General features: G+C 40.6%; 2 protein-coding genes across 2 annotated transcripts in view; both read left to right on the top strand.

The window, feature by feature from the left end:
• Positions 1–735: 735 nt before the first annotated feature.
• LOC110057662 (monocarboxylate transporter 13-like) lies at positions 736–10,222 on the top strand. Its single transcript, XM_020764252.2, has 5 exons — positions 736–1,069; positions 3,850–4,078; positions 6,617–7,203; positions 7,811–8,183; positions 9,628–10,222. Exons 2-5 carry the CDS (start codon positions 3,865–3,867, stop codon positions 9,807–9,809), a joined length of 1,356 nt encoding a protein of 451 aa, XP_020619911.1. The 5' UTR covers positions 736–1,069; positions 3,850–3,864; the 3' UTR covers positions 9,810–10,222.
• A 5,382-nt stretch (positions 10,223–15,604) lies between these two features.
• LOC110057663 (monocarboxylate transporter 10-like) overlaps positions 15,605–25,368 on the top strand; it is a 9,795-nt gene continuing 31 nt past the window's right edge. Inside the window, exons 1-5 of the mRNA XM_020764254.2 lie at positions 15,605–15,696; positions 22,085–22,307; positions 22,719–23,299; positions 23,837–24,209; positions 25,171–25,368. The exon at positions 25,171–25,368 is cut by the window's right edge and continues 31 nt beyond it. Coding sequence (XP_020619913.2) covers positions 22,100–22,307; positions 22,719–23,299; positions 23,837–24,209; positions 25,171–25,361 — 1,353 coding nt within the window. The 5' untranslated portion in view covers positions 15,605–15,696; positions 22,085–22,099 and the 3' untranslated portion in view covers positions 25,362–25,368. The remainder of the gene's footprint in view (positions 15,697–22,084; positions 22,308–22,718; positions 23,300–23,836; positions 24,210–25,170) is intronic.

The raw sequence follows: 25,368 nt of genomic DNA, 5'->3' as shown, positions 1-25,368 counted from the left end.
ACAAAGTTCATCCCGTAATTCGCTCGTCCAGCTTTTAACTTTTTTTCAAAGGGAACACGTGGCTCGCGATCAAATGTGTTTTTTCTTTAGAGATGTTAAGTGGTTTTTCCGGCGCGAGCGGAAATTAACTGGTGGTTTTTATAATTACTGCTGAACATTATGCAAACTAGGAAAATGTTTTGAAAAATTCTAATAAGGTGTCTGTATTTATACCCATTAACTTTAACCAGAAGAAAGAGTTGATAACTAACTTTCGTCAAACCCCAAAAACGTAAAATTGCCCACCGTGGATGTTTTATTTAAGACGTCATAAGACCATTCAACTTGGATCTTTCAGAGACGCTGTAATTGTAAACATATACTGCTCTGGAGCTCGTCAGCACGCGAACAAAGGCCGGGAACAGAGGTAATGTAGTTGACGGACGCTGCCCTGAGATCTTTCTGGTTGTTCAGCGTTCTCGCCTCCTTGTTTTCACTTTGTGGTAGTCTGGAATCCAAATTTTTAGCAAGAAATCTGTGAAAGGTTTATTTACTAGCTAAACTGTATTCATGGATTATAACTTACAATGGCTCAGATACATTAGAGACCTTTCCAGGCAACTTAAGTTCAAACGGCACTAACTCAGTAACATAGCTGGCTTATTAAATTTCCAGGCTTAGGGCTGTTGACAGACTAACGCTTTTCGACTGACTGATTCGGTGAGTAACGCAAAATAGGAAATTCGCAAGAACTCCGAAACGCAAAAAGATTTTGGAATTTTTGTCTTGAGATACAGAAAGGGCTGGCAATATTTTATATGTTCGTCAAATATGTTCATTTTGGAAAAATAATTGACCCGCAAAACTATTCCGTGCGCGGTGGCGTTACGCTACCAAAAAACTTAATAAATTAAGAAAGGTTAATCAGAAACTCTTCACAAGAGACCGGATGCGATTTCTGTTGTTTAGGTACCGGGATAGCATATCCAGGTTTTTCTTTTTTTTAAAAAAATACTTGAATGTTCGACTCTTTTAAACCGGCTGTTAAAAACCGGGGCCCGAACAGAGACGCTTATTTTATTAACTCAAGGTAAGGTTTTAAAATATGAAGTTTGACTTGTAGGGGTCGTGAATGGTAAATGATCTAAATGCGAGACTTTGCGAGAAGGCGAGATTGGCGTTTTTCTTTGTGAGCGCGAGACATTTTGACTTCTCCAATAGCGAGGCCGAGACTTCAAAGTGTTTTAAATGCGAGCTCGAGACGTGCAGGTTGTAAGACGTCATTTAAGCTTATATAAAATGTAAAAATATTGGTACCTCGAGGCTTTCTTAGCCTTGAAAAAAATCGAGACTGCAAGACAGCTTTGTGAAAAAGGTGACCGAGACTGCGAGACGCACATAACCGCTTAAAAACGAAACTGCGAGACCCGTGGAATTAGGCGAAAATTTTGCGAGACCCATGGTTTTTGAACGATCATTCGCCACCCCTACTCGTCGCTGCTCTTATGCGAAACGAACTGTAAATTCCAACTTTGTACATGTAAGTTATTTAAAAGGGGCACCTCCTCCTTCATTTACTAGACATACAGTAAAAGGAATATACATTGATGCAGCGCGGATAGTTTTAACTTACAAACTAGCCCGTTTTAACTAAAACACAGAAGTAAATTTTCGTTGCTTAAGTGAAGAGATAAAGAAATAAGAGGGTCCGTCTAGGTAATTTTTGTTGCCATTTAGTGAAGTAATCAAAAAAAGAAAGAATCACAACCTCCTTACGTAACCCTCATACAGAAGGAAAATGGAGAGGATTGCGTAATCAATTTACCGACTCACTTGCAGTGACTCACGTGCAGTGACTCACGTGCAGTGACTCACGTGCAGTGACTCACGTGCAGTGACTCACGTGCGGTGACAACGTGAAAATCATATTTTGAAATAATATCTCTCTCCGTTTCCGCCCTATTTCCACAGCATGATAGAGGCACAGAACTCAATTGCCTGAAGTTTTGATTTACAAAAATTGATAGCGCGAGTGAAAAGTTAAACAATCGAAGTAAACTTAACGAAAATGATTTTCCTTTCTTTTTCTCGCAGTACTTTCCAAAAGAAATAGAGATCACTTTCTGTATGCTGGGAATTCTTTTTCCTATAATTATTATGTATTTCTTGATGAAAAAAATTAGACCCTAACAATGAATTCCCAAGACGGTCGCAAAACTCGACCCAGGTAGTAAGTAGACAGGTGGCCTTTGAAAATTCAGGCGAGCTTCATCAAAAAAAAACTTGAACAGTTGTAATCCGTTCTTGCCTCAATTGAGCACAGTGACAGTGGATTAATAGCCCGAAAGAAGCGAGGGAGCCTAGCTGTAGACATTCTGTTGATGCCGCCGTTCTATGATACCAGCTCCTGGTATCATGATATGATTGGTTCAATCGCTGATTGTTGACATCTTTGAGATGAATATTTGACAGATCTTTGTAAAATTATACGACTCCAACGGCTCGTTATGGCACATTTGCCGTTCCCTTTTACGTTTCGGTCTCTCGACCTCTCGTTATTTCACAAGTGATTCCGAAGGGTACTTTATGCTCTGTTACGAGGAGGAATTTTAAGTAGAAGCTACTGGAGTGGAACCGTTTGGCTGTGCTTTAGCAATTTTTTTAGAGGTCAAAGGCATGGTTTCCTGACTTTCCACTGTTATCTGCTTGTTGCTTCGCAGAGTTTGACACCTCTATCATGTGCTTATAATTTCTTTAGGCTCATTTCAGTACTGCAAAATATGTTTTAAGCTCTCTAAGTATCGGCTCTGGAGGGACAAAGTGTTTGAATATTCCGTGAACATGTTGCGTACTTGCACTCTATATTATGACGCCCGGCCCGGCTATTTGATTAGCTCGATGAGAACTGTTTGCAAGTACCGAAAATGTAGCTTCTTGACAGGTCTAATTACCTCATTGACTGATTTGTTACAGGCTTATCACTAAGGGCGGATAGGCAGATCAAAAACAAAGCCTACAGGCTCCCCTGTCCCTGCCCCGATCGCTTTGCTCTCCGAATTCTTCTGTTTCGCGCTCGCCGAAATTTTTTCCGTCCTCGCCGGAAGCCTGTTCGCAGGCTAGTAGATTAATGGTGTGATTAACGGGAGAATTTGCCGATATTCATAACCATAAAAAAGCCAACAGTTAGCAGTTAACTGAAAGTCCAATAACCATGGTAACCACCTGTCTATCTATATCATCGTGTAACACCTTGTAGTGAGAACTACCCGAAGTTGTAAGTAGTTAATATTTACGAGCAGAATAACTGACTGCCTATGATGGAATAACCTAGAACAACAATGAGCTCATTGGCAGCCAATAGGGGTTTAGGATTACTAAACGAAATATCAGATCACTTGTTTAGAGTCTAGCATAAATACAGGTGTTTTGTAAATTCAAGTTCTTCGGTTACGCCCCCGGTTGTGGGACGCCGGATACCACTATCCCGTATTGGTTACGTTTACGTTCTGTGTACGTCACTGGATTAAACTCTACTGTTGGACCCAAGTAACTGCGTATTCTCTGTCTTCCCGTTGGATTGTTTTGCTGTAATAGATCCCGAGTCTTCTAAGAGTCTAATATACTCCGTCGCTGCAAGCGTGTTTCCCTCTGGATTGTTGTAACAAGGATAACAACTTAAGTGCCCCCAAAACGTGTTATCACAATGGGGGATTCTGTTATAAGATGGTTTGAATTTCTTTGATAACTGAAGTTTTGCGTAAAATCGAAGCATCAGTTTGCAATCACTGTTGCTAGAAAATTTGTTTCTGAACCCATTAGCCAATGACTATGCTAAACGGATCTATTCTGAGATATATAGTTTTCTCTTAGGCATTCTCAGGTGTCATGGCTAAGTGTTTTAAAAGCAACAAAGGCGAGAAAGCCCTGAGAGTACATGACGAAAATCACGAACCGACGTGCCGTCCCGATAGCTTGTGGTCGTGGTTGGTGTGTGCAGCCTCAGCGATGTCAGTTGTCATCATCATGGGAATCATATACAGCTTTGGGTTGCTGCTTCCTACACTGATGGAAACCTTTGACGAAACAAGGCAGACGACAGGTATTGCCAGTAATCGAACGTTCGGAAATCGAACTCAATCCGTGAATTGAGTTCGATTGAGTCCGGCAATCGAACCAAATCGAACACCGAAGTTTGTGTGAGTTCGATTTCCTAACCAATCGAACTCAACCAAACAAATCGAACGGAATCGAATTCAATCCATCAGATTGTTCTCGATTTGGTTCGGCAGCCGAACTCAATCGGACACAATCCAGTGGATTGCGTTGGATTGTGTTCGGTGAATAAATTCTCTTGAACAGAAAATGTAGTTGAAATCATGGTTAAATTTCTTTCATAAACATGATCGGCCTTTCGCGATCGACTGTGGATCATAAACAGGCTTTAAGCTTAGTGTTACAATAGATGAATATCGAGACATAATAATTCATAATTTTCACTTCCCTTACATCGTCCTTTGACCGAAGCCAAATGGCTTCGGTCAAAGGACGATGGCCGTTATTCGGTAGGACGAACAGATTATTTCTGAGCGAAAGCGAATGCCATACACTTTGTACCATAACAATTTGATGGATGAAATATATAATTTCAGAGACAAATATCTCAAAGAATATCAAGTGAAGAACACAAATATATCAATACTCAAAGAAGCAAAATAGCATCGTATAGTTATCCAGATATAAAACATCTTCACTAAACCCTCAAAGCAAACTTAACCGAAGAAAGACAGCCTCGTGCTCAACACGAATATTTCACTTGACTCGCTTCGCCATTCCAACACCTTTGCCAAAACTTATCGTAAATTCAGGATACGGATTTACAAGCTTATGAAAGGCAACCTTGACACAATCTTTGACTGAAACTGAGTTTAAAGGATATAGTATCCAATGGAATTCTTAAAATGCCGAGATGTCCGTTGAAAAGGGCCAGAGAAGCGAAATAAACCCGAAGTAGTAGCCACTACGGCAAAACATCCCGACTCACGTAGTCAGGTTTCAAGCTACGGCTGGATGCAACCGACGTACATGCGCAGTGTCTCATTTTGGGGGAAATTTACTTCCGGCAGCCGTATCAGAGCCAGCCGTAGCGATTTGCTTAAGGTTACAGTATACCTTCGGGTCGGCAATTTTCTTCAAATTTGGATTTTTGGGTCAAAATAGTGGTCGAAGAATAATCTCTAATTTCTGAAAAAAAATTTTGAAAAAGGCTAAATATTGGCGGAGAAATGGTGGTTTTACGTTTTCACCGGAAGTAAAAGTTTACCTCTTGATTGACAGCCCTATGGCGCGTATGCAATCAACCGAGACGATTTTCGCGGGAATTACCTGTATGGATGTCACGAATTGACTACTCAGTTGATCAGCATTGTTGTTCTGACTACCCAGCATTTTTGGTATTAGGCGTGTCTCTATTAAGTTATAAGTAAACATAGACCACGTTTAAACCATGGACCAGTTCGAAAAAGCGAAAACAGCGAAGAACGAATGAAAATACATCAATGAGTGAAGAAGCGAAAGTTCGCCACGCGGATGAAGCTATAGTTATCGTATAAGGCGGGCAAATATTCGTGGTAAGAGAAAAGAAAGGTTCTGTAAAAATTTCGAACTTGACAGCAATAACAGGGATGCTGAGTCCGATATCGACGAATCGTCGGACTCATTGAGACCATTTGAAATATTATCCATGCACAGTTGCCCACGCACAGTTGCTCTCTGCGCTTTCGTTTGTTTGTTTCCTTCGCTCAGCCACTCTAGCGTTCGTATCCTTTTTAGTCTTCCCCATTTTGCCAGACCAGCTTCAAGAAAAACCGAGCTACAGAAAAATTATCTCTCTGCCTTCGGTTCCTTGAGCGCATTGCTAAACACAAGAGTTTTTTAGAGATTCGCGCATAAATTTCGCCAGGAGTTAACGGTAGTAAACTTTCCCTGCGCTGATTGGCTTAGTTATCTGAGAACCCAGTTGAAGGCGTTTGTGGGCGGAGTTTGTTTGCGAAGCAGAAAATTTTTCTTAGCGCTGTTTTCTCGAATAAATTTTTTCACTTGAAGCAGACACTTTAAAGAGTTACAACTCAAAGGGAATTTTTTCAATTGCTCTTAAATTTGGACAGTGGCTAGTTTAACATATAAACTACAAAAGCGTGTCTGGGAATTGTTAATTTCGAGATACTTTTTCTTCGAGAGCGATTTTTGTACGATCACTCCACATTTTTTAAATCCTATTTCGAAAATGTTCTGTAACTTTTTACTGCAATTGAATATGCCAAAACGCAGACACGTTTTTTAAGCGCTTTGGGCCCTGAAACCGAGGAAAAAATTAAATTGGCGAAAAACGAAATTCGCTTTGACTTGTAGCTTTCGAAAGGTGATTCGGGCGCTCGCATTTAGTGGTCGTGAAAAATTCGACAATTTATTTTCTTTCAAAATTCTTGGCATAGTTTGATAGCCAGCTCCATAAGCTTTAATTTGATATAGGGGTTTAGGTATCTACAGCTTAAACTGCACGCGCTACATCGCTTGCGCGCGAGACACCCCTGAAGGTATACTGTAACCTTAAACTCCCTAATAAGTTGTTGTTTTGCAGCATGGATTGGCTCTTTGTACCACGCCAGTGGTTGTCTACTCAGTCCTCTAGGTGCGTATTTCAACGAGCGTTTCAGCTACAGGTTCACCGCCATTCTGGGTTCAATCTTGGGAATAATTGGCTTCTTCCTTGCGTCGCTGTCGTCAAAACTCTGGATGATGTACTTAACATATGGTGTTTTGTCAGGCATCGGGCATGTGATGATTTTCAATTGCTCTTATTTGATCGTCCTGCAGTATTTTGTCAAATGGCGCTCAGTGGCTGTTGGCATTGTAGCATCGGCACCGGCGATCGGCATGTTTGCAATGACTCAAGTAACGCAGTCGATACTCGCTAAGTTTGGATGGCAGGGGGCACTACTGGGATTTGGTCTTTTGCATGTTGTTGCGGCTTTGTGTTCAACCGTGTTTGTACCTCTGGAGAACAAGAAGGAGAAACGTAACAACGACAACACAGTTGGAGAAATAAAGTATCAACAAAAAACAACAACAGACGATGTGCCTCTATACAAGAATCACTCCTTCTTGATCATGCTGTCTTCATTTGTTGTTGTTATGTTCGCCTACTATGTTCCTACGGTCCATATAGTAAGTACATAGAGGTCTCTCTTCGTATATTTCGTGACTACTTTTTAAAGATTTTTTTGCGATTCAGTTAAGTTGTTAACATAACGGGCTCTCCAAAAAAATTTGGAGGACATTGGTCATTTGGAACAGCTCTGTTAAACTTTGTACTAGTAATACGGGCTGAAACGAGGTTAAATAACGTTCCTCTTGTGTAGAGTGGGTTCAGAGCCACCTTAAATTTTCGAAAATTTAATGTGGCTCTGAACCCACTCAACAGACGTTTTTCAAAACTTTGCAAAAGTTGCAGCTCAAATTATCATGTTTATCACAACTCGATAATGAAAAAAGGGGATCACCGAGCTCGATTTTGAGTTAGAATTAAGGGCGCTTTTAGCAGGTAATATTGTTGCTATTGTAATCTGTTATATAAAAGGGATGACCGTAACTTTTTTTTTTACCAATGATATGGTATTTGTATGACACTATTATTGCAGCATCACTTGTTAAACAGTGTTAAACAGCTGTGAATGAACGTGCATTATCGCGTTCAGTATAAGTTGCATAAGTAAACTAGAATTATTCAGCCGACCTAAACAAATATCTCAAGGTCCTCTCTTTTCACGCACAGGTCAAACATTGTGAGCAAGAACTTCATATTTCCGAAAGCAAAGCCGCCATGCTTTACACGTACATGGCCATAGCATCCGTCGTAAGTCGTAACGCATTCTGCAAACTTGGAGACTTTAGATACTTCAAAAGATTCCATCTTTACCAAGCCGGCATGACCGTCAGTGGATTGTGTGTCATTTGCCTTCCATCAGCAAGATCATTCACCTCTGTTGTAGCCATTTTCATAGTCTTTGGACTCATGGAAGGAGCTTACCACGGACAATTTTCCCTGCTCGTGTTGGAGTGTTGTGGAAAACACAAAGTCAATCAAGCGTGGGGTTACATACCGATTTTTACTGGTGTGAGCACTGGCCTCGGATCTCCAATGGCTGGTGAGATTCAAATACTGAGCTATCAGCCATTATAGTTCTCCACTAAATTTTCTCTGATCGGTCTCAGATTGGTTTGAATTGATCACGTGACGCGATAGAGACACTACCGTCGGAGGAAGCGTGGCCGAGTGGTTAGAGCACCGCATTTAAAATCCGTAGATCCCGGGTTCAAATTCCGTTCTGACCGCCAGCTGATGTTGTTCTCGGTAGCCCCGAGTCCAACTTCTCGGCTGCGCTTGCAAATAGCCAACTGGTCTGCCTCCCGCCAGTTGTGATTCTTAACTTAGTTATGTCTTTTTTGAATATTTATTTATCATTGTTTGTTTACATTGGTCCTGAAAAGCCCCAATGAGGAGGCCAATTAAGTATACACATCTGCCCATAGTTCCCGTCTGTAAACAAGCGGGCTTACATAAAAAAAAAAAAAAAAAGAATTGAAAGACGCAATTTGTCTGTTTTCTTTTCTAAATTTTACATTTAGCTTTCATGCCTTTCATCTAATAGATCTGAAAGTAATTCAATATGATTTTTGAACTGCCCGCGGAAGAAAATTTAGTGGTGAACAATAAAGATAGCGGCTGTAGGTCGTCTACTAACTATAAATGGTAATGTTATCTCGTTTTTCAGAAGTTTCGGGGGAGCGTTAAGAAACTCTATGGATAATTTAGTTCCTGAAAGGACTAAAAGTAACATTCAGGGTTTCTTGACTTTAAAAACTCGAAATTGTTGAGAAACGCTGATGTCTGCGTACACAGCTGTAAATTACAAATAACAGTTCAGTCCGCGTAAATCTTAACACTAAGACCAGAAAACACTAAAAACAGTCATTTAAAGTAGAGTAAATTTAAAATTTAATAAGATTATTCGCTCCAAATTCCTATGAGGTGATAGGTGATTCGACCTTCAGGCTTCACCAACTATTTATAATTTAAACAATACAGTGTTTCTATCGAGGAACTATAGGCTGATAGTTGCCCAGCGGAAATTTGATGTTCTTAAAAAAATTATGCTAGTTTTAAGAACATCAAATTTCCAATGGGCAACTATAAGACCGATAGTTCCTTGACAGAAGCACTATTGTATTCATTGTTCACCTCTAAATTTTCTTACGCCGAATGTAAAATTTGATACAGAAAACAGACAAATAGCGTCTTTCAGTTTTTTTTATATAAGCCCGCTTGGTTACAGAAAAATTTTCACGGACGAGTACTATCCGTGCCAGTATTTTCCTCAGACGGGCACCATGGGCAGATAGTGTCTCTCCGCCGATGAGCACTATCGGTCACGTGATCAATTTAAACCAATAAGAATAGGAGAAAATTTAGTGGTGAACTTTAACACTTCAAAATCTATTAATTGGAATAATTGTTTAATAGCAAAGCAATATTAGACTCCAAGTTGCTGATGGCTTGTTGTCTCAAATAGAAACTGACTTTCTTCACAGGTTTGTTGGCGGACATGCTTGGTTCGTACACCGTTGCCTTTTACACCGCGGGCGCAATACTGATAGTTGGAGCTTCGATTACATCACTTATGGCGTTTGTAAAACGACAACCTGAAGATGCTGAAGAAACGCTATCTTACGGCGAAAAGCTTCTGGTTACCGAGAAAATTACAGTGGTTTGAACTTAGCGTTACTTCGCTTAGCAACCGGCCTAATGCAGCTATAATATTTCTATGTTTTTTTCCATATCGCTCGGTTTGATGCGCGAGACGATCAATGGGGAACAACAGCCCGCTAACCGGGATTAGTAAGATTACTAGAAACTAGTTGGTATATGTGATTAAGATTATTTGTGTCAGTCAGGATCAAAAAAAAAAGGGCCCTAAGGTGTCATGTTAGGGTAAAGGTCCTGTTAGGTAAAAACTAGACCCCAAAAACTTCTAACGACGCAAATCATAGCCCCAAAAGTCCATCTTTTTCCTTTGTGCCAAATTCCTATATTATTTTTTATTCATTAAATAAATAAATATTTTTGAAGGTGGGGAGCAGCATGTGTTTGTTCAGGGAAACAATTAAAGTAATACTTTAGAACCACGAGCTTTCGATTTTTGTCAATCGCAAGAAAAAAGTAAAAGGTAAAGTCTGGGACCCATCAGATCGGCGCTTATCTCCGGTTTCATTAGCAGGAAGGGACTAGGCGTATTTCTACTCCTCCCTGAATGGAATGCTAGTCCATCTATCATAGCATGGTTATCTACCAGCATTTAATTTCGCCGGTGTTCATTTGTTCACCTGGGTGGAGAGAGACACTGTGAGAGTAAAAGTGTCTTGCCCAAGAACACAACCCGACATAGCTTGGAGTCTAACCTGAACCGCTCGATCCGGAGGCGAGTACACCATAACCATGTGGTCACTGCGCCTCCACAACCCTTAAAAAAGCCTTTTTAATACTAAAATATTATGATCTGATCCCAGAATGTGATCCCTTGTTGCATTAGGTGACTCATAGAATTGCAATCAAACTTCAACTTATATGTAAGTCTCGCTTGTCACCACTGCCACAGGGATCCAATGAGACTTTCAGAAGTTGTCTGCGTAAGGACGGATAAGGCAAATTTCGAACCCTCACCGACTGACCTCAATTTTTCAGCGAAAGTCAACCATTATATCCAATGTATAAATATCATCTTTATTTGGATCAATTCGATTTTTTGCATTTTTGTGAGACGGTTTTCAAGGTGACCTCAAAACAGGCTGATTTGCCTTGGGAGACTCTGAAATTTAGCCATAAATGTCGGACGCTGCCAAAACACAGTTCTTTTTATTCCAACATCTTGAATGTTTTACATGCAAAAGCTTCATCTTTCTTCAATATTTTAAAGGTTTAACAATTATAATCCGCCAAAGTTTGACGGAGTTATGAATTTTTTAAAATACATCCAGCCATGCCAAATTCCGGAATGTGCGAAGGGTGACATACAGCTATTCTCTCAAATGTGAGACGTGGATGGATACATATTTTAAACAATTATTGGATGAGGTTTTTGTGATATCCAAAATAATCAAGGTCGAGGTAGGGGTTATTAGCATCAGCCTTAGGCTTCGGCTGATAACCCTTACCGAGACCTTGATTATTCTGGATATCACAAAAACCGAATCCAATAATTGCTTTACTACACATTGAACGGAAAAAAAATGAGTCATCTTTTTGCTTCTTCACTGACGGCAAGTAACGCAAAGCGCGCGACCTTGACATGATTACCCTTAGAAATCATGCACCGCGGTCATACATGACATGATTACCCGTGACCTTGAGTGTCCTTGACATGATTATTGTATAATCTGCAGTTATGACATTACAGGCGCTGATTTCGAAAATTCACTGTACGCTTTCGACCAATCAGAAAAGAGATAGTGACTTCAATGTATAATAATCTTAATTATCCTAGCCTAGGTGAAGAAAAGACAGCACCAAAAAACCTTTAACATACTGCGCAAAATACTAAATTGACAGGTGTCGACTGTATAACTTTTTCGTTTCGGAAATTCACTGCAAATAGAGACATGAATCTTCGAAGATGCCTCTGCCATCTAATTAAACCGTTTAGAACTTTTCCCTGTACACTTCTTATACTTGCGTCCTGGATAGCCACGGGCTTCCACGAAAGTGCCTAAGATTCCTTCATGCTAGTTACCGTAGTAAAAATGTAGTCAATTTACTTGCGAATTCTCAGTTGTCCCTAAATTTGAGGACATAGTGAACATCCTGAGTTATCATACATCTCAGCAAAGTCATTCACCGGAAGGATCCAGCTAAACTACAAATTTCAAGCAACTGATTTCGTGACGTTGGATATCATTTTTAAAGTTGTGAAATTTGCATTCAAATCGTTCATACTGCACATTGTCTTACGTTTCAGTATAGTAACCGTTGTATCAAAATATTGTATTGTTATTGTGAAACTCAGAAAACCGTGAATACCAGAAATATTTAAGGATTATTATTGTGTAGCAAGGAAGAAGCCAATTAAGGTGGCTCCATAGGGTAATCATTTATGGCGTTGCGCACGCAAGTGTTATGTTTTGAATGCTGTTTTTGTATTTGCTTTCACAGCTAGTCCTCTCAAACTTATTACATGTAATAAGCAATGAGTAAATAGTGTTTTGCTATCATCTCTGTTAAAATTTTGGGATTTAGTCTTAAATTATAAATGTCCAAACAAAAGTGTTTTTTACTGTTTTTATGGCTTTATTTGAGATTTTCATGAATTTGTTTCGGTGAAATCTTCCAAAATTTTTACATCACATCGCTTTTACCTGGATATGAACTTTAAACACGAAAAAAGTAAGGTTTGTAAAGGCAGTTTTTTTCGATAATTTCAAATTTATGTCTTTTGCCGCTGCAAAAAATCTGGTCCTATAGATTTCCCTGAAAAACGAGCTCCGACTAAAGTAAAATGTTTGCTACCAATCTGCCAAATTTTACGGAATTTTTCCGAAGGAAACGCGAGAAAATTCACTGTCAGTTTTGCTTTTTGTGCTCATGTTGACGAAATGAAATATCGAAAAACACTGACGTTTTCCTTTGAGCGCGCGTTGATTACATCCTCAGCGCTCGCGCGATCGTAAAACTATAGGGAGCCACCTTAAGCGTGAGAAAACTAAACCGCTAACACCAGCGGTAACAGGCCACATTCGATATATCAATATTCTAACATGGCTCCGAGGCTTTCAGGACAAACTTCTATATTTGGTGTTGTTTTCTTTGTATCCAAGTCTCTTTTGGAAATTCAGGGAAAGACAAAGGAAACTTTAAAAAAATTGCAATTTTGACCCGAAAGCCTCGGATGGATGCTAGAATATTGATATATCGAACGTGGCCTATTAGTTGTGGTTTCGAGGTTCTCGCGTGTCCTGCACTTTATTGTGATTGGTTCAGTATCCAATTAACCTTTTGGAATCAAATCCAAATGATCACAGTTTTCTGAGTTTCAGAGTAATAAAAAAAGCGATTGCATAAATTTTAAATCCAATGTCCAAATTCCTGAGTCCTCACATTACCAAATTTTATATATGGGGAGGCGACCATTTCCGGTCCGGGATCATTCACGGTAAAATCTGGGTATCATTTCCGGTAAGGGGATCACAGTGTGGGCCGAGATCATTTGCGGGCCTGTACAGACCTAGGATCGAGTGTAACATCAGGATCGAGTGTAGCATTGGTGTATAAAAGAATAAAATTTCCACGAGAGTATGCCAATTATTCGCCATTTTGATGATAAACTAAGATAACGGCGGTCGCACCTACAACCAAGATACATGAGGCGTAAACGCTTGAAGATAAAATAACCACCACCACAGGTCAAATTGTGGATATAATGTCTATAATGTATTTGACGAAAAAAAGAGTAACAGGACACCAACATAACTATAAGAAGCTAAACTGAGGTACCCATTAAATAATACAACTAGTTGTACCTATCGGTAAGTGCCAACGAGTGAATTGAGTTAGTAAACAAGAGTCGATTGAATTTTGTAATATTTATTTGGTATACTTCTAGTATAACAGGTGTTAAAAACAATTTTTTTTTTTAGCTAATGTTTCAACTTATTGCTGTAATTGAACACAACGTTGTTTATTTTTCAACTCAGTGAGTGAACAAAACGCGACACACTTTTTTGTTACACTTCCAGTATAACAGGTGTTAAAATTAATTTATTTTCCCTCGTTGGGCGATTATTTTGGTAAGTACTTAAGTAATTTGCTTACCATTCTGCTTTTTGAGGCGTATACATCTTGGATTTGTTGTGATTGAGTCATACAATTGTTAAAGCTGAACAAGAGCCGAGTTGTTTTCTGGAATAAATTCGAGTGTTGTGTATTTGATTCAGGGTAACGCTCAGGATTTGTTCGCCATCCATTCAACGATTTATTTCGGTAAGTAGTTTGTCAGACATTCTGGTTTTTGAAGGTGAATGTAACTTCGATTTGTTGCGATTGAATCGCATAATTGGAAAACCTCATTCACGTGTTTATTCGAGCGAAAGCGCTCTTTGAGAGTAAATTTCAATCAAAGTGTTGACAGAGCCAAAGAAGCTCAAATCGAACCAACGAGTTCACTTCTGACGACCTCTGCGCAAAGTTCTTGAAATTAAAAGAAACTTCAAACCAAACATATACCATTAATCACTTAAAAACGTACCGCGAATCACCGAATTGATTGCAAATAATCCTTTAAAAACACCTTCAAATTAAACAAACAACATTGATAATCTTCGTCACATTACGTGTAAGCTTGTTTTACACTGTCTCTGCTCAAATTTTTGTCTCCGTGAAAACGCGTTAAATCGAAGTTACATGCACCTCATTGATCCATTACTAACTTATTTTAATTTACATTCACCTTTAAAAAGCAGACGCTGTGTCTCTATGTCCGGCAGCCGGACATGTTTTTCAAAATAATCCGTGTCCGAAACCGGAAGGCCGCGGGCGGTTGCCGTGGCGCAGTGGTAATGGGTATCGCTTGCCATGCCGGTGACCTGGGCTCGATTCCTCTTGGGGTCGCCTATCAGAGAGTTCTTTCTACGTTGTTTTACTTTTCAAAGAAAAAGTCTCACTGCCGGACACAGAGTATTTTAAAAAACCTGTCCGGCTGCCGGACATGTAGCCACAGCGAAAAGCAGAATGTCAGACAACCTACTTACCGAAACTGAATTCGTCGAACGGATGGCGAACAAATCCCGAGCGTTACTCTGGATCAAAAAAACAACACTCGAATTCATTCCAGAAAGCAACTCGGGTCTCGTTCAGCTTTAACAATTGTACGATTCAATCACAACAAATCCAAGATGTATACGTCTCAAAAAGCAGAATTGTAGCCAAAATAATCGCCCAACGAGGTTCCGCACGAGGGAGAGCTGAACAAATATCGAAGCCTCGTCACGCCACAAAGAATACTAGTGTCCTGATTGGTTCGTGCGATATATCGACAACATCCGGCTACAATTAGACCCGTGGCCCTTAAGGGCGAAGGGTCTAGTCCACTAGTTGGGTGATACTAAATTCTAATATGCCCCAAAAAATATCACTGACTGAAACGGATTACACGAAAATCGAGATGAAAGATCTGAGATTTTTTCTGCATAGCCATCAAACTACGCACGGCTCTATATCCTGCCGCCTCGACAGGCTCGCATTTTCGTTCGCCTGTCTCGTTGGCAATTATTAAAAACCTTCGGCGGTACACTCGGTATACTGTAACCTTAAATCAATGCTTCTTTGTGTTGTAATTACGCTGATTTTATAAAATATATTATAAACAAATTATCCTATAAAAAAATCCTGATATCACCCGAAAACTCGTGACTAAAAACGGCACGTGCAAGAGGCAAGAGCTCGCGTGAGTCTCACAGCACGTGACAAAGTACTTATAAAAGAGTTCCTTGGCTATGATTACGTAATTACGACCCTCGTGGTGTTTTGTTCGACTTGCTTAGATTTCATTTTCCAAATCCGATGCCAGTAACGAATGTGAATAATTATTTCGAACCAACGAGACAAGGCAACAGGTAAGAGATAAATTTCCCCTTTAGTTCCTTTACTATGTTTTTACATTCAGGATTGCATGAGCTGCATCCTGCCAGCCTCACTACTCAGTAATAATTATTAGAATGACCCGGGAGGAATACTGCGGATCTTTGTCAACTGGCCATGAGATCTCTGCTGGCCAAGATCTTCTCTTCGTTATCATGTGCTTTCTTAATTCTCTTCAGAGAATTATAAAAAATAAAATACACAGCAGGTAAGACGTTTTCGGTATCAAAGACAACAACATCAGCCATAGTTCTGATCTTGCAAAATTAAACAGCATGTATCCCATACATGCCGTTTAATGCAGAAACCGGCTTTAGTCGGCTCTATTGTGGTTTTCTGTGGTATACAATTTTCTGAGGTGTACGAAGGTTTAATTATAAAATAATGAAACTGTTGGCCCTAATATATGAAAACCCTTGCTGCAAGTCTGAACTAAATAATTATCGACGATGTTCAATACTAGGAAATGGTTATAAGAGAGCAGACGTTTGCTCATGTTGTCACGTTGAATACTGTTGGATGTTGGGATAGGGAAAGCCCTTTTTGAAAAGAAATTATTAAAAACATCTAAGGGTTACTGGCCAAGGTTACGTTTGATCATGCGTACGTATTTGCGTTGCTTAGTTAACTCGTTACAGCCGCCCAGCACATCAAATGGTCCAAAGTGGAATTGCAAATCATCCCTGTGTAGGTCAATGCAGAAAAGGAGTGAGATCCGGTTACTGCATGGATCTCGGTTTCTAAGTTAGGGTAGATCCGCGCTGAAGACAAACTCTTTGTTTGCGCTTAAAATATCATAACTTTTATCAAGCCGGATTGTTTCCCGATCAAGATCATATAATAATTTGACAGACTGCGTGGGAGGCTGACAATTTTTTTGTCCGGGTGTTTGCTTTCGCGACAAGCTTCACTGACAAGTTTCAGTTCTGTGCACGTGTGACCTCTTGCCCTTGAGTCGCAGCAAAGCATCATCAAAAGTTGTTCTACATTCATACGTTAATTGCTGCTCTCTCAAAACGTTCCTCACCAATAGCTGGTTTTCACATGACGTCACTAAAATTCAAACTACAAAACTATTGATCATCCTGAGATTTTACTTTAATGATATATAAGAGCAGCTGAAAACTACTATTCATACAAATTTTCGCTCCGAATGGGTTCTTGGTTTTGTGATACATTACGCTTGAATTTCTAAGCTTTTGCGTGACGCAGCATTTACATGACAGCCAAGAGAGCTGTCATGATGGTTAAAAAAGTGACTTATTTCGGGGAATTTGGCCTTCTGAACTGTTCATGCCTTAGAAAAGGTATCATTTTAATGTTTTAGAGTTCCTCGAGGGATAAATTCACGCTTTTGTAGCAAAACTCAGTGACAGATGTTTCTATTGGTTTCCGGCCGCCATTTTGGTGCCCATACGGATGGGCACCAGCATGGCGTCTCCATACAAATCTCTGTAAATTTGGGTAAAAAATTTCTCCGCATATCTTGCGTAAGAAAAATTGCTGTGACCAGAATATTGGCGAGAGTCTTTGCATATTTACCTTCTCTCATTTCCCAGATTCTGGACTTGATCTACTGAATGGTTTTGATTTTTATTTTGATCTATGTTGAATGGCGTGACACTGAAAACCAGCAATAGTACGATCAGGGGCTGCAGGCCCGCAACCAGGAGGCGGGGGGGGGGGGGGGGGTGGGGGGGTTGGTGCACGGGGTGCGTTAGCAACCCCGCAACGCCTCAAAGGTCCGCATTTGGATACTCAATATCCAAGTTAAGGAGTGCAGTCGGTTAAACTGAAGTTTAAAACTTAACAGTGATACTTAAACAAAATCAGAGAATGGAAAAAACAGTAATGTATTCACTGGGAAACTAAAACCACCTGTACTCTAGTAGCCCGAGCCATTCAGAACATTTCAATGAGCGCACAGATGTCCGAGCTTATCTAAACGAATAATGAAATTAACGTGCGCACGCTTTGCACGGGAGTTTAGACGAGCGAGCCAATGACAAGGTAGTCTCCTCCGCAGCCGTTTTTTGGGATGTCACGCAACGCTCCCCCCAAAGAAACGGTTGCTCACATCCAAACAACATTCTTTTCCTTTTGTGTTTGTGGTTTGTTTGCGCTCTGTTGAACAGACCAATTACATAATAGCAAAGTGTGAATGATGTAAGTTTTCGCGCGAGAAGGCCTGCGGTGCGAACACGCGAGGGATTTCTGGCTTTTGTTTCACGCCGCACGTCGCCAAAAATAGGCGGTGTTCGCGGGCTACCATCATGACAGACGAAAACAAAAGATAAATGAAAGCCTTAAGTACAAGTGCTTCATGTGCTCATCGCTATGTTCAGCTAATGAGAGAATATATATTTTCTGGAAATGTTAAATTGTAAGCGTCAATCAAGGGCTAAACGCTTCCTACAGATTGAAATCAGGAGGAAAGAGGACAAAGAGCGGCATTCAGAACTTGCTGTCAACAAATCGAGCGAAGCTACTTGATTTTCTGATTCTTTTATTAAATTAAAATAGATATCTTCCTTCTCGACAACAATTTTTTGAGTTGAAAGCTTCTAATAATTAGCTTGAACTTTGAAGAGTCTTCAGCTACATAGAAAGCTCGTTCAAGCGTCGCCGGTATTTTTCGGCGCTCATAAACAAAAGCCGGAAATCTGTATGTTCATTTGTGGCATCTCCCACGACGGGATACAAAGATAAAAAACATTCTCTGATTGGACAAGTTTCAAAGGGCGAATTTGGCGCGAAAACGTTCTTGAAAATGGAACGGAAGCGGTGATTGGCTAATTTGTTGAAAGGAATGTTGTTCGGATGTGAGCAGCCGTTTCTTTGGGGGGAGCGTTGCGTGACATCCCAAAAAACGGCTGCGGAGGAGAGTAATGACAAGGGAGCGATCTAACGATTTTTGTCAGACACGTCTGCTAACGCGTCGGGTAGTATTCTCTATTTGTACGAGCGCATGAACGCCCGAAGATGCAAAATTAGTTTCAGTTTTTGTGTAATACGTTATGGCTAGGAGAGAACAGGAAAATAAAAAGAGGAAGGCTGCAACTAAATCTTGCCAGTCTCTCGATACATGGGTCAGTAAAGTACCCCGTCAAGAGCCATCAGACGCTGACAATGACACCAACGACAGTGCAGTCTGCGATGACAGCCCAGCTGAAACCACGACTTCAGAACTATCTCAGTTAACTACTGTTTTACAGCGAGATAAAGAAGGCAAATCATACTTATTTTCGCAATGTCCACCAGCCTTGATCCCATTACTATGCTCTGAGATTTAGTCGCTATTCCTCGATATGAAACAAACTCGCTTAATAGAAAGCCAGTGAGGAACACTCGGAGAGGGACTGGGGGAGGGTCAATCTAAAGCAGCAATCCACAGGCATCCCAAACCATCAAAATAGAAGTTTTCTAGACACAAAGAGGGAAAATACATTTTATATTTCTCATGGGCCAGAAAAGGCTGTCGTCCCTCGCACTAATGCACATACATTATCAAGTTAAAATTGTTTTGGATGAGGTGGTAAATCTGTTTGCCACCAAACACCCACGAAGGCTGGAGCTCGGGACTATTCTGAGGGATTAGTTCCGCAGTATTTTGATGTGTCATTTTACATCGTAAAATTAGTCCTTTATAACTTAATTCAAACAGTAGTATTCGACAAATGTAATATTCAGTTCCTAACGTGTACTTTGCCGTTACAATTTCTCATGTATTGCTACTTTCCTAAATAAACGGATCAGACAGTAAAAAATTTCGGTACTTTGGTCCACTTTGGCCTCGTTAGCACCCCCCCCCCCCACCCCCACATAAAATCCTGGTTACGGGCCTGGGTTGCGTGTATTTCGAACCATGAATCTCGCGGTCGTGGCAGTTTCCACATCACATGACCATATCCCCGCCATTTCCCCGTCTAGCCCGGCGTCGCAGCCGTCGCCGCCGCCTCTCCAGACCAGTTAACATATTTATCAGGCAACACGCAACGACATGCTTTTTTAGATTATTTAACTAAAATTGCATACTAATTTTTTCGAAGAGTGAAAATAGCGCAAGCATAAAATTTGGAATTTAGAATTTTCAAATGTAGGATAAGTAACGGAATAGCTGGTTTTCACATGACGTCATTAAAATTCAAACTACAAAACTATTGATCTTCCTGAAATTTTACTTTAATGATGTATAAGAGCAGCTGAAAACTAACATTGATACAAATTTTCGCCCCGAATGGGTTCTTGGTTTTGTGATACACTACGCTTGAATTTCTAAGCTTTTGCGTGACGCGGCATTTACATGACGGCCTAGAGAGAGGGTCCCCAATAGGTTTGGCGGGATGCGGGATTTGGCTTTTTTTCGCCGTGATATTCGGGATTTGAGCTGAAAACAGGGGCGGGAAGCGGGAATTACAATTACGAGCGGGAGTGGGATTTCGTGTTTTTTATGGGGTTAGGATGCGGGATTCGCAGGGGGAATAGAGCGGGATACGGGATTTAAATTATTACATAACCTTGTAAATTGACCAGCGCAAAAACCGCAAGCTGGTAGAAACGAACCTTTTGTGCATATAGCTGTGTCAGGTTTCTAATGAATAGCAACGGCTCTCTATCCTATCAGGTTCTGTCAAACGTATCCATTATCGCTTGATTATGTTAGTATCATGAGACTGTATGAGGTCTTTGAGTCCTATTTCGATCATTTGTGTTGGCCTCTGATATCAATGACATCTGTCCATTGGCTCCTCGCGGCTTTGGCGCTCGTCATCGTGGCTTCGCCGCTTTCTTAGCGCGCTCAAATTGCTTAAAAACCGCCAAGCTGCGCAGGCTATCCATTTCCGACATTTTCGACGCTTGCGCCTGTAATCTTGACCACCCCTCTGCCACCGATCCTTTCTAGTTTTTCTTAGTCTTTCGACCTTTTCCAGCGCGCTTGACCGGGCGCTTGGCTTGTTTTGGCCAGGATGGCCACACCGGATGGCGATGATAACGATTTACCGAACGAATTATGCGACATTATAAATTATGTCGCCATATTCACACCTTATTCACCATTAATTCTATGGGATGTAAAAGAACCCACACACTGATCGAAAAGAGTAGGGGGTGTAGTTCCCGGTGTGGTGGTCTATCTCTCATCTGATGGTTAAATGCACGGAGATATTAGCTGCATGAGTTACTCTGAAATCCGAGGGTAAATAAAGTAATGTATGCATGTATATTTACGAAAAGGATGTGCGAGCATTTTTGTTACCTTTATTTTATGCTTGTCATTAATATATAGATTGGCAAAATAAAAACGTTCTTACTCTTAATCAGTCTGAGGAATGTTTTTAATACGACCACACATGCAATGCAATTTAATGTCAAGCACTCTCTGTGTTTGACATTAAATTTGCATTTACATTTACAGTTTTGCAAGTATCGCCACCGTTGCGCAATTGCAAATATCTCTCATCTTTTACAAATGACTATTGTGGAGGCACGAGGGACTCACGGTTAGTGCGCTCGACTTGCATCGAGCGGTCCGGGCTCGAGACCTGGCTGGGCTACTTGATGTTGTGTTCTTGGGCAAGACACGTTAGTTTCACAGTACTCTCTCTACCCAGGTGTAGAAATGGGAACCAGCGAATTTAATGCTGGGGTTAATCCTACGATGGACTAGCTCATCCCATCCAGGGGGGAGTAAAAATATTCCTAGTCGCTTCACGCTACAGAAACCGGGATAACCTCCGGCCTGATGGGCCAATTGACTCTTATGCAGGCCTTTTCTTACCCAAGAGAGTATTGTTACAAAGGATGCGTGGGCCTTGCCATCAATTCGGCCACTTAGGTAGCAAGGGTTGCTTACCATTTAACCAAAACGTCCGGAAATTTAGGGTCAGAATGTAAATGGTAACACAATTCTGTCTCGACCGACCGGAAAACTTTCAAAATAAACAGAACGTCTCGAAAGGTAGTCCAAAATTTCCAACCGAAATATCTGAGTGGAAAATGTGATTACCATTTGCAATTTTTAACCGCCATCTTGTAATTATAAATTGGGGGCTTTTTGAGTAAATGGTAAATGGCCAATTTGAACGGAACTTTATCATCAGGCATTTTTGCTTACCACCTGCACAAACCGTTCATGAACTGGTTTCTCCGTGTAAATAATAAACAACAAAGGTAACGTTAATTGTTAAATACTTACGTTATTGAGGTGGGAAGTGGTTGGGAGGAGGAGAGGCAACATCCCTTCCCCACCACTGAAGTAGCTGATCACTTACTCGTGATTTGGTATCTTGACTATATTTATTTTACGCCGGAACGGTGAACAAAACGTTGGACATTAGCAAACTTATGTCGATATCCCCATAGAATACCGAGGACGCCATGAAAAACATTCAAGGCCAAGAACGTGACTATGCAAGCGGAAATGACGAAGGATGTAAGCCTAATTGGCGCCCGGACAGCTGCTGGTCGTGGTTAGTATGTGCTGCCTCAACGCTGTCAGTCCTTATTGTGACGGGGATCAGTTACAGCTTTGGGTTGATGCTACCTCCTTTGATGGACAACTTTGATGGGACAAGGCAATCGACAGGTAAAACAGTTATCTGTCATAAGCCTACTCAGACCGGGCGTTTTTGGACCAGCTACAACCTGCAGGGAGGGGGTGGGGAATTTCCCCAGCCCCTTAACTTCAATAATGTTTAAGTGATTTAAGTGATGACGATGATGAGGTAACGATACGTTCATAAAGAGTAGCTGGAATACCACGTGCATGGTTCACAGGCGACATCACCTTACAATACTTCCACTGCGTTGTACTTGCATTCTGTTTTCTTAGTTTGCTGATTCGACGCGATTTTAGCAAGTTATCCGTTCGTAGACTTTACTCTTACTCGCTAAAATCTCCTTGCACAGGCGACTGATGAATTAACCAATTAATTTAGCTCGTCACGTGGTTATCATCAAACGTCACTTATAAACTTACTTATGTTTCACGTTTCAGCTTGGATCGGTTCTTTGAACTTGGCTTCTGGTTTCCTTTTGAGTCCTTTGGGTTCTTATATGACCGATCGTTTCAGCCACAGGTTCACCGCCATTCTGGGCTCGCTATCAGGGATAGTCGGTTTCCTACTTGCAACACTGTCTTCCAAACTGTGGATGATGTACCTGACGTATGGACTGTTGTCTGGCTTCGGATATCGAATGATCTACAACTCTTCTTCGTTAGTAGTTGTGGATTACTTCGTCAAATGGCGGTCATTGGCCGTGGGAATAGTGACCTCATCGACCGCCATTGGGATGTTTGTAATGAGTCAAGTCACCGGAGTCCTGTTAAATGCATTTGGATGGCAAGCAACTCTGAGAGGATTTGCCGCTTTGTACTTTGTATGTGGTTTGTGTTCAACAGTGTTTGTACCACTGGACAAGTTTAAAGAGGATGCAGTCTACAAGAAATCATCAAAGGAGAGTATTCAACCGAAGAAAACAGGAAACTTCTCTCTGTATAGGAATCGTTCCTTCTTGGTCCTGTTGTCTTCCTTAGTTGTCGTCTATTTTAGTAACTTCATTCCATCCATTCACATAGTAAGTACTTAACCGTAATTATTGAATATTTTGTCTTGGCTGGGCTATTTTTTTTTCTTTTTTCTTTTTTTCAGGGTGGTGACATTCTTGATAATTGATTGGTGGCAATTCATGAGTTCTGAGATTTTAACTTCCAGTGATGTTTTGTTTACTTCCGTTTTTAACGTTATCTAAAGTTTAAGTGAAACAAACATACAAACAAAAAACAGACAAACAAACAAAGATTTACTGTAAAGGCTTAGAATTTGATCCTAGATCAGCTGTAATTGGCGTAATTCCAATTTGGTCGTAACTCTGCTTTATTCCTTGTTTCACCTCCTGCATGGCTATCTCTTTCCAATAAATCCATGCGGAGAGGCTGGGGAACACGCATGATAAACTAAGTGGGTAGAAACAGATAGTATAAAACACTGACGTGGTGAAAGATTAAACATCTGGAAATGGGACATGTGCAATAGATAAAGCTGATTTGTGCCATTCCCAAACGAAGACACAGACAGAAATCTGTTTCAATTTTACACTTTTCTTGTCCTTTAGATCAAACATTGCAAACAAGAACTTCATATTCCAGCAGACAAAGCTTCCATGCTGTTCACGTACTTGGGGATATCATCGTTCTTTAGTCGCCATTTATTCTGCAAGCTGGGTGACCTAAAATACTTCAACAGATTTTACCTTTACCAAGGCGGTATGACCATCATCGGTCTGTGCGTCTTATGTCTGCCCCTGGCAAGATCATTTGGGTCTGTTGTGGCCGTTTTTGCAGTTATTGGACTCATGGACGGTGCAATGAATGGGCAATTCTCTTTGCTGATTTTGAAATGTGTTGGTAAACACAAGCTCAATCAAGCATGGGGCCACGTTATGTTTTTCCTTGGTTTAAGCGTTTGCATCGGACCTCCACTGGCGGGTGAGTTCCACTGAATCCTTTGGACCTTTTACGCCCAAACCATATATTTCTTGCGAGGGTTTCTCGGCGGTTAGTCACGTACTGTCCTTCAGTTGCCGACTTTATCTATTTCGATTTAATGGGATTTCACTTAGATGACCGATCGAAGGTGTTTTGCTGCCGACTTTCGTCGAACTGGATCCTATTTATAACAGCATTACCTTTTAGGCGACAATCATTCATATAACCTGTCACAGCTTTGTTTAACCAAATGTAACTAAGGTGGCCCTGCATCCCTAAGAAGTTTTACTTGAGAAATTTTCCGAACATTGAATCTCGCTGAACTTGCTTATCGTCATTCGATAAATACCAACATAAGGCGTCACCGAGCATGTGGTTAGGTTGTATGCCCTTGAAGCTTAAGTTGAAGTCATTCTTTGCAGGATACACTGCTGTTGTGGTTATCCATTACACCATCATTGATTCGACATTCTTTTTCATGATAAATAATGATAATGTCCCATCGAAATAAATTGCTGGAAGGTGCTGGAGGCTGCTGCCCACCACATCAAATTATTCGGGTTTTTAGAAGTCAGTTGCAAAGTTTATATCAGCTAGTGATAATTATAGAGCGATAGCCGACACGACAGCTTTATTGGTGTACTATAACAATGAAACGGTAGCCATGTTGGTTTATCAAATCAATCCTGTGGGAGTTGAACTCTTTTCTTATGTAAACACCTTCCTTTGTTCCAATATATTTGTAAGGTTGCTGGCCACGTCATGGTGTGACGTTCACTTCCGTATCTTTATTTTGTTTGTATTTTGTATATATTTTGATGGAGTACTTATGGTTGATCTACAAATATTATCAATCCAACTTTGTAAAGCAAATACTCACACAAGAGTTTATAACCAGAGATAATTATCAGGAAAGCTGTCAAAGCTGTCACTCACAAACTGTGTTCGTTCTTACTGACAGGTCTGATGACTGACAAGCTTGGCTCGTACAACCTTACGTTTTGCACGGCGGGCGCAATACTGATAGTTGGAGCTTCGATAACACCACTTATGGCGTTTGTAAAACAACCACCTGAAGATGCTGAAGAAATCTTTGAAACGCCATCTTACGGCGAAAAGCTTCTGGTTACAGAAAAAGTTACAGCGGTTTGAGCTTTGA

Source organism: Orbicella faveolata, unplaced genomic scaffold, assembly GCF_042242905.1.
Source record: "Orbicella faveolata isolate gen_17 unplaced genomic scaffold, um_ofav_v1 contig_35, whole genome shotgun sequence".
NCBI lineage: Eukaryota > Metazoa > Cnidaria > Anthozoa > Scleractinia > Merulinidae > Orbicella > Orbicella faveolata.
Note: the sequence above shows the minus strand (reverse complement) of the source record. Positions and strands in the feature narration are given on the sequence as shown.